Source organism: Mandrillus leucophaeus, unplaced genomic scaffold (genome assembly GCF_000951045.1).
Source record: "Mandrillus leucophaeus isolate KB7577 unplaced genomic scaffold, Mleu.le_1.0 Scaffold522, whole genome shotgun sequence".
Classification (NCBI taxonomy): domain Eukaryota; kingdom Metazoa; phylum Chordata; class Mammalia; order Primates; family Cercopithecidae; genus Mandrillus; species Mandrillus leucophaeus.
The window spans coordinates 647,944-657,140 of NW_012105609.1; the positions used below are offsets into that span (position 1 = coordinate 647,944).

General features: G+C 59.4%; 1 protein-coding gene across 2 annotated transcripts in view; it reads left to right on the plus strand.

Moving 5' to 3' along the window:
* FAM65A (family with sequence similarity 65, member A) overlaps nt 1–8,557 on the plus strand; it is a 17,482-nt gene extending 8,925 nt beyond the window's left edge. The window contains exons 2-22 of one of the 2 annotated variants that reach the window (XM_011996699.1): nt 208–334; nt 463–627; nt 793–871; nt 1,528–1,551; nt 1,646–1,699; nt 1,852–2,004; nt 2,099–2,162; nt 2,259–2,302; nt 2,380–2,505; nt 3,241–3,389; nt 3,464–3,593; nt 3,678–5,036; nt 5,120–5,241; nt 6,100–6,232; nt 6,479–6,614; nt 6,741–6,902; nt 7,155–7,313; nt 7,436–7,632; nt 7,721–7,804; nt 7,913–8,003; nt 8,138–8,557. In XM_011996699.1, the coding sequence (XP_011852089.1) occupies nt 208–334; nt 463–627; nt 793–871; nt 1,528–1,551; nt 1,646–1,699; nt 1,852–2,004; nt 2,099–2,162; nt 2,259–2,302; nt 2,380–2,505; nt 3,241–3,389; nt 3,464–3,593; nt 3,678–5,036; nt 5,120–5,241; nt 6,100–6,232; nt 6,479–6,614; nt 6,741–6,902; nt 7,155–7,313; nt 7,436–7,632; nt 7,721–7,804; nt 7,913–8,003; nt 8,138–8,235 (3,656 nt within the window). In that variant the 3' untranslated portion in view covers nt 8,236–8,557. The remainder of the gene's footprint in view (nt 1–207; nt 335–462; nt 628–792; nt 872–1,527; nt 1,552–1,645; nt 1,700–1,851; nt 2,005–2,098; nt 2,163–2,258; nt 2,303–2,379; nt 2,506–3,240; nt 3,390–3,463; nt 3,594–3,677; nt 5,037–5,119; nt 5,242–6,099; nt 6,233–6,478; nt 6,615–6,740; nt 6,903–7,154; nt 7,314–7,435; nt 7,633–7,720; nt 7,805–7,912; nt 8,004–8,137) is intronic. The other variant, XM_011996700.1, reaches the window with a different exon arrangement.
* Nucleotides 8,558–9,197: the final 640 nt, after the last annotated feature.

The following is a 9,197-nucleotide window of genomic DNA, read 5'->3' on the forward strand; positions in this document are numbered from 1 at the left end:
GAGGCCACGCTGAGTCCGAGACCGAGTCGCCTGCGGCTGGCCTGTCATTAGCGCCCGGGTCGGCGGGACTAGGAGGACCCGGCCGGAGCCCGCTGGGAAAGCTGTGCCTAGCGACAGGAAAGACCTGCGCCAGCCCTGGATTCCAGCTGTGGGGAGAGGGCTTCGGGGATCCGACTGGTACTGGACACCCCCCCCGATCCCCCGCAGGGAGCCCCGCGCGGACTCACTCTATGATGTCCCTGTCGGTGCGGCCGCAGCGCCGCCTGCTCAGCGCCCGGGTCAGTAGGAGCCAGTCCTTCGCAGGCGTCCTCGGCAGCCACGAGCGGGGGCCCAGGTACGCGGCCTCGCAGGGTTGGTGGGGTCAAAGGGCGTCAGATGGGGCTGGGATTGGGCGTTAGTGAGGATCTGGGGGTGCGTAGTGAGGGTCTGGGGGGACTTCTGCTCTCCTCTTTCTGAGGACAGCCTCTCCTTCAGGAGCTTCCCGGTCTTCAGCCCGCCGGGGCCCCCACGGAAGCCCCCCGCGCTCTCCCGAGTGTCCAGGATGTTTTCCGTGGCTCATCCAGCTGCCAAGGTGCCGCAACCCGAGCGGCTGGACCTGGTGTATGCGGCGCTGAAGCGGGGCCTGACGTGAGCAGCTCCTCTCTTCCCAGGCCTGTCCCGGGATCCCTCCCCAAGTCCGCCTCCTGCTAGCGGGAACCTTCTCCAGCCCCATGCCCTCTCCCTGCTGTCTGCACCCTGGGCAGCATGAGGCTGGAGAACCGAGTTCATTCTTGTGGTCACCCCTTTCCTCAGGGCCTACTTGGAAGTGCACCAGCAGGAGCAGGAGAAACTCCAGGGGCAGATAAGGGAGTCCAAGAGGAATTCCCGCTTGGTGAGTGGCGGGAGGTAGGGATGCCCTTTGCCTCTTTGGTGTGGAGGGCTGGGCAATGCCAGCCCTGGGTGATATCTGGGTTATTTTCTGAAGTGATCTGGTTCAGGTGTGAGTAGAAAAGGGGATATCAAGAAAGGCTGAGGGCTTTTCTATCCCCAAACTTTGCTGTGCATACTTTCTGCTTGGGGCTCAGTACCTGCTCCAGGAGCTTCCAGTGGGGTAGGTGGGACCCCTACAGACACGGACAGCAGGAGATTCTGCTGCCATTGGTATTGAGCAGTGGTACTGCTGCATGGTGCTTCTTGGGAAGATGGGCTTCCCGGAGGAGGGAACACTTCTGCTGGGTCTTGATGGGAGTTCCCCTGCAGAGGGAACCTTGCCCAAGGAAGCACAGAGCTCTCTCCAGGGCCCTGCAGGAAAAGGAATACCAGGGAAGAGGTGTGGGGAGAGGTCCTGGAGGGGGTTGAAGGGACCAGATCTGTGCTACCAGCATCCACCAAGGGCTAGGCCAGCATGAAGGGGCATCAGTTGCTACTGTGATGGGAGTGCTTGTGGACTGTGGTGTGAGAGAGGGGAGCTGTGATGAGTCTGAGTGCCTCTGCTGGAGTCCTCCTCATCCCTCCTAAATATTTGCCCCTTCTCCCCACTCCCTGCAGGGCTTCCTGTATGATCTGGACAAGGTGAGTATGCTTGGAATGGTACTGGAAGGGGTTGGCTCACAGGGAGGGTAAGGGCCCTGGGCCTCAGGCCCCTCCTGACCCACCTCTTCTCCAGCAAGTCAAGTCCATTGAACGCTTCCTGCGACGACTGGAGTTCCATGCCAGCAAGGTACGAGTGCAGCATGTGTGCAGGGTGGGTGGGGGGTTGGATATCATAGGGAGAAGAGGGGCAGTGCCAGGCCCAGGGTTAGCAACCCCAAAGGTGAGTAAACCCAGAGGTGAGTCTCAGTCCCCCTACTGTCACGCCACTCACCTTCCCAGATCGATGAGCTGTATGAGGCATACTGTGTCCAGCGGCGTCTCCGGGATGGTGCCTACAACATGGTCCGTGCCTACACCACTGGGTCCCCGGGGAGCCGAGAGGCCCGGGACAGCCTAGCAGAGGCCACTCGGGGGCATCGCGAGTACACGGAGGTGAGGGATGGGTGCCCACAAAGCAGAGGCACAGGGTGTGGCAGGGCTAGTGGCTGGCTCTTGACCCCCTCCTGTCCCTGCCCCTCCCTCCCAGAGCATGTGTCTGCTGGAGAGCGAGCTGGAGGCACAGCTGGGCGAGTTTCATCTCCGAATGAAAGGTACTGAGTTGTGGGGGCAGGCGGGGGGCCGGAGGGAGTATGCTGAAGACCCCCAATATGGCTCACCAACTTCTCCCCTTCTCCACCAACTCCCAGGGCTGGCTGGCTTTGCCAGGCTGTGTGTAGGCGATCAATATGAGGTATGAGAATGTACAGGGAAAGGCTGGGTTGGTAGGGTCCCAACACCTAGGCTGCCTCATCCTGCCTGTTCCCCCAGATCTGCATGAAATATGGGCGTCAGCGCTGGAAACTACGGGGCCGAATTGAGGGTAGTGGAAAGCAGGTGTGGGACAGTGAAGAAACCATCTTTCTCCCACTGCTCACGGAATTTCTGTCTATCAAGGTGATGTCTCTGCCCAGGACAACAGGCCACCATGGTCCTGTGAACCCCTTGTGACCCCCATTACCCTGAGTCCCTTACTCCTGTAATCCCCTCATGGCTCCATAGCCCTGGGAAGATATCCCACGACCTTCATGATCTCTGTGGCCCTGAGAGGAACAATCTTTGTGACTCTTAGGACATCATGGCCTCCTGACCCTGTGACCTCCTCATGATCTTCTGACCCTGTGAATATTTGGCCTCCTAAGCTCCCATGAGGCTGTGACCTCCATGACCTCAGTGACCCTACCATGCAGACCTCTGTGATTCCCCTGCTCCCAGGCTGCTTCAAGCATCAATGGCTCCATGAGCATCTATCTATCTATCTATCTATCTATCTATCTATCTATCTATCTATCTATCTAAGAGATGGCAGGTCTCACTCTGTCACCCAGGCTGGAGTGCAGCAGTGCAATCATACCTCACTGCAGCCTCAAACTCCTGGGCTCAACCCATCTTCCCACTTCAGCCTCCCAAGTAGCTGGGACTACAGGTGCACCACCATGCCTGGCTGAATTTTTTTTTGAGACAGTCTTGCCATGTTGCCCAGGCTGGTTTTGAACTCCTGGCCTTAAGTGATCCTCCCGCCTCAGCCTCCCATGACCATTTTATAAGTTCTATGCAAATTCAGACCTCAGATTGCCCATGATCTCATAGCCCCTGCACCCTTGTGACCCCACCATACACTCTTGGCTACAGGTGACAGAACTGAAGGGCCTGGCCAACCATGTGGTTGTGGGCAGTGTCTCCTGTGAGACCAAGGACCTGTTTGCCGCCCTGCCCCAGGTTGTGGCTGTGGATATCAATGACCTTGGCACCATCAAGCTCAGCCTGGAAGTCACATGGAGGTTGGTGGGGCTGAGGGGCTTGGGGGAGGGCCAGGAGGGCTGTGGCACCTGCCAACAGCCTCTTCCCTTCCCAGCCCCTTCGACAAGGATGACCAGCCCTCAGCCGCTGCTTCTGTCAACAAGGCCTCCACAGTCACCAAGCGCTTCTCCACCTATAGCCAGAGCCCACCGGACACACCCTCACTTCGGGAACAGGCCTTCTATGTGAGTCATAGCCCAGGTCCAGGCCTTGCCATCCCCCAGAGGCTCCCTGGGGGTGGTTCTGACACGCCCTTTCCTCTTTCTCAGAACATGCTGCGACGGCAGGAGGAGCTGGAGAATGGGACAGCATGGTCCCTGTCATCCGAATCTTCAGACGACTCATCCAGCCCACAGCTCTCAGGCACTGCCCGCCACTCATCAGCCCCTAGGCCCCTGGTGCAGCAGCCTGAACTCCTTCCCATCCAAGTTGCCTTCCGTAGGCCTGAGACCCCCAGCTCTGGTCCCCTGGATGAGGAGGGGGCCGTGGCCCCAGTCCTGGCAAATGGGCATGCACCCTACAGTCGGACTCTTAGCCACATCAGTGAGGCTAGTGTAGACGCTGCCTTGGCTGAGGCTTCAGTGGAGGCCATTGGCCCAGAAAGCCTAGCCTGGGGACCTAGCCCACCTACACACCCAGCTCCCACCCATGGAGAGCACCCCAGCCCTGTTCCTCCGACCCTGGACCCTGGCCACTCTGCCACAAGCTCCACCCTCGGTACAACAGGCTCTGTCCCCACATCTACAGACCCTGCCCCATCTGCACACCTAGACTCAGTTCATAAGGCCACAGACTCTGGCCCTTCAGAACTGCCAGGCCCCACTCACACCACTACAGGCTCCACCTGTAGTGCCATTCAAAGCCCCCTCACTCACACTACTACAGGCTCCACCCACAAGCCCATAATCTCTACCCTTACTACTACAGGCCCTACCGTCAATATCATAGGCCCAGTCCAGACTACCACAAGCCACACCCATACCATACCAAGCCCCACCCATACCCCCACAAGTCCCACCCATAAAACCAGGATGTCAACTCCTACCACTATCAGTCCCACCCATACCCCCACAAGTCCCACCCATAAAACCAGGATGTCACCTCCCACCACTACAAGTCCTAACCCCAGTGCTATGGGCCTAGTCCAGACTGCCACAAGCCCCACCCTTATAAATGTAAGTCCTTCTACTTCTCCAGAACTTGCTACCCTCTCCAGCCCCTCCAAACACTCAGACCCCACCCTCCCAGCCACCGACTCCCTTCCCTGTAGTCCCCCAGCCTCCAATTCCTGCACTCAGGCAGACCCTATAGCCCCCAGCACCTCCCACCCAAGTCCTGCCCATTCCAGTAGGAAACCCCTCACAAGCCCTGCCCCAGATCCCCCAGAGTCTATGGTTCAGAGTCTAAGCCCCACTCCCTCACCCCCAACCCCTGCACCCCAGCATTCAGACCTTAGCCTGGCCATGGCTGTCCAGACCCCAGTCCCAGGGGCAGCCGGAGGGTCTGGGGACAAGATCCTGGAGGAGGCACTGGGGGCCCTAATGGCTGCCCTGGATGACTACCGTGGCCAGTTTCCTGAGCTGCAGGGCCTGGAGCAGGAGGTGACCCGACTAGAGAGTCTGCTCATGGTAAGGAGGGCTGGGCTGGGCTAGGGCAACCAGGGAGGGCAGCCAGGGGGTGGCAGCTGCTCTGACGCCCTTCACAACCTCAGCAGAGACAAGGTCTGACTCGCAGCCGGGCCTCCAGTCTCAGCATCACTGTGGAGCATGCCTTGGAGAGCTTCAGCTTCCTCAATGAAGACGAAGATGAAGACAATGATGTTCCTGGGGACAGGTGAGGGGGCTAGGCAAGATGGGTGTGAGGCTCAGTGAGAGGGAAAAGGTGAGGTAGGACCAGGGGAAGGTGGAACAGGTGAATTGGGAGAAAGTCAAAGGGGAGGACAGGTGAGGCAGGGTCAGGTGGAGCACATGAGGACTGAGTTGCTGGCAGGTGCACCTGTGTCCACCCCTCCCATGTCCTTCATGCACATGTCTCCAACCCTACGTATGCCCCCAGTGCTTCTGACTGCCCTCCTCATCTCTGCAATGTCTGCCTCCTCTTCCAGGCCCCATCAGCTTGGGTGCCTCCAGCCCCTCCTCTTCCCCTTGGCCTCACCTTGGACCTGCCCTTTGAAGAAGCTCTCTCAATGCCTCGCAGTTCACCCTGGGACCCCAGCACTGCCCCACTCCTTCTTGACCCCAACTCTCCCAGAGGCCCTCGCCCCTCAACTGTCAGTCCCGGAGTGGCCTTTGCTGGTTCCCAGTTGAGAGTTGTGCCAGGTCCCTCCTCCCTCTGCTGTTGCCCAGGCTACAGCACCATGCCCTGCACCCTTTGCAGTCCATTTGTCATAAACCATCCCGCCTGCAGCCTCCTCCTACCCATGCCATCCCCAGTGGTCCCAGCTGGAGGTAGCATGGAGCAGACTGACTCCAGAAATCCCTTCTACCACCAGCTGATCCCAGCCCCTTCCTCCTTCTAGAAATCCTCCACGAACTTACCCCACTGTCTGCTGTCAGTGCATCATCATCTTCCTTTCTGGGATGGGGGAAGCTTAATAAAAATAAACGCTGGTGACCAGGTGGTGATGTGTGCCTCCTGGTGACCAGGTGGTGATGTATGCCTCTAGGGTGGTTGACCCCATTTTTCCCTCAGGCCTCCAAGCAGCCCAGAGGCTGGGGCTGAGGACAGCATAGACTCACCCAGTGCCCGCCCCCTCAGCACGGGGTGTCCAGCTCTGGACGCTGCCTTGGTCCGGCACCTGTACCACTGCAGTCGCCTCCTGCTGGTGAGGCTGATGGTGTTCCCCCACCCTTCCCTTGTAACCCCTAACCCCAGGGAGTCCTGTCCTTCAATCCTGGTCCTCTATACCTCCTCTGAGTGCCACACCCAGTGCCCCAGGGCCCTTGCTGAGTGGAGTATCTTCCAACTCTGTAGCCCCAACCTCCCCCAATGGGGAGGGACTTGTCCCTGAGCACGATCCTCCCAAGCCCTACCCTGATGCCTGAGCTACTTGGCCATCCATATTCTCCAGAAACTGGGCACATTTGGGCCTCTGCGATGCCAGGAGGCATGGGCCCTGGAGCGGCTGCTGCGGGAAGCCCGAGTGCTGGAGGCAGTATGCGAGTTCAGCAGGCGGTGGGAGATCCCGGCCAGCTCTGCCCAAGAAGGTAAAGGCCCAGTGGGTTGGGGCTCTGCCATCTGCCTTGAAGCTCCTACCTCAGCCTACCACCATTTGCATGCTCTCTACTCACCCGCCTGGTCTATTGCTGACAGTTTCCCTCACGCCCTCACAGTGGTGCAGTTCTCGGCCTCTCGGCCTGGCTTCTTGACCTTCTGGGACCAGTGCACAGAGAGACTCAGCTGCTTCCTCTGCCCAGTGGAGCGGGTGCTTCTCACCTTCTGCAACCAGTATGGTGCCCGCCTCTCCCTGCGCCAGCCAGGCTTGGCTGAGGCTGGTGAGTGGGCTGCCTCCTCCTTCCACCCTTGCTCAGATTCCCAGTGACAGGAAGCTCGGGGAAGCCAGGTCAGTCCACGCAGAACTGGGCACCAAGGAGACCAGCAAAGACTTGGGCCTTAAAGCAGAAGGACCCAGATGGGTGGGGTTTGAACAGAGGGCCCCTAGACCTGAGCCTGGGATAGGAGCATCTCTCCCCTCTAAAAACCTGTGTTCACCCAAACTCTGAGGCCCATGCTATTGCCTCCTGCAGTTTGTGTGAAGTTCCTGGAGGATGCCCTGGGGCAGAAGCTGCCCAGAAGGCCCCAGCCAGGGCCTGGAGAGCAGCTCACGGTCTTCCAGTTCTGGAGTTTTGTGGAAACCTTGGACAGCCCCACCATGGAGGCCTACGTGACCGAGACTGCCGAGGAGGGTGAGGCGGTGGCCCTGATCACAAAGTGGCCTGACTCTTTGGATCTGAGGACATGAGTCCACCCTCGGGAGCTCCTCACCCTGCCACCTTGCCCATCCACCCACCATATCCCCTTTTTTCAGTGCTACTGGTGCGGAATCTGAACTCAGATGACCAGGCTGTTGTGCTGAAGGCCCTGAGATTGGCGCCCGAGGGGCGTCTGCGAAGGGATGGGCTGCGGGCCCTCAGCTCCCTGCTCGTCCATGGCAACAACAAGGTGATGGCTGCTGTCAGCACCCAGCTCCGGAGCCTGTCACTGGGCCCTGCCTTCCGGGAGAGGGTGAGTCGGACAGGGCTCCCTTGAGGGCGAGGACTGGAGTCCTGGGCTCCCAGCATCTGGCTAAGTCTGTCCTCCCACCCTTCCACAGGCCCTCCTGTGCTTTCTGGACCAGCTGGAGGATGAGGACGTGCAGACTCGAGTGGCTGGCTGCCTGGCCCTAGGCTGCATCAAGGTGACCCCTGCCAACCCTCCCACCCTTCTGTCCCCTTCCGGCACCCCCACCCCTGAGCCCCTCCCATCTGCTCCCCTGGGCCCACCTCAATGCTCCCTCCCCTGACAGGCTCCCGAGGGCATTGAGCCCCTGGTGTACCTCTGCCAAACTGACACAGAAGCTGTGAGGGAAGCTGCCCGGCAGAGCCTACAGCAGTGTGGTGAGGCTGGGGGGTAGGAGAGATGGGTGGAGTTCTGGAACATCTTGGCTGATGGGGCTAGGAGAGATGGCGCCAGGGGTGGGAGAGTGGGATGGGGCTAGGGCCACCCCTGACGCCATCCTCACTCATTACAGGAGAAGAGGGACAGTCTGCCCATCGACGGCTAGAGGAGTCCCTGGACGCCCTGCCCCGCATCTTTGGGCCTGGCAGCATGGCGAGCACAGCATTCTAAACTATTCACCCACGGGTTCCTGGCGCCCCTTCCCTGTACTTTCAGGGCTCACCAGGCACTGGCAGGGAGGGTAAGGGCTGGCTCCAGATACCCCTCCCCCACAGATTCCTAGCAATGCAAATCTAATATATTCTTCTGTTGCCCCTGGGGTTGGAGAGTCAGTGCCTGCAGTCAAGTGCCTCCCAGCCTAGGCTCAGCACATCCCTTGCCACAAATCAGTGTCCAGGGCTTGGCCACCCTGCCTCTGCCCAGCCACATCCCTTGATTTTGTATTTTATTTACAGAGTTTTACAGAAAATAAAAAAGCAAAATGCCTTTCCTACATGGCCTGGTACACTCCTGATCCTCTGCTCCAACACCCTCTGGCTGCGGCCCTGCCTGACACTGGTGTGTCCACACTGCAGCTGTGACAGTGCCATGTGCACTTGCCCTGGAAATCCAGGTGGAAGAAAGCCCAGAGACTGGAACTGGGCTTGGAGAAGAGAGCAGGGGAAAAGGGTGGTTCAGCCGACAGGTGGGGCCTACCCTGGGCCTGGGAACTATGGCCCAAGGTGGAGCTAAACTGGAGTTGGCCCAGGAAACACCAAAGGGTGCCAATCCCAGGCTGTGGCCTGGGAGCAAAGGGGAAGGGAAAGGAAAAACAGGAAGGGAAAGGAGGCACGGGGTGGCTGGAGCTTCTGCCCACCAGGGGGCAGCAGATCTGCATCAGCAGATGCCAGGTTTGGGTCTTCTGCAGCTTGGGCAGCTTTCTGCAGAGGGGGCTGAAGGAGCTCCTTGAGGCTGGGTGGCAGGGGAGAGGAGCTCCTTGCAGAGGGGAAGAGCTGGGACCTGGGAGGCAGAAGAGCTGGATGGCTACCCTGTGACCCAAGACAGCAAGTCCCCTCCCCAGCTGTCTCCCCCTCTGTAATAACAAACCTGCCTGAACTCTGTGATCCCCAACAGCCAGCCAACCTGTGCTGCTT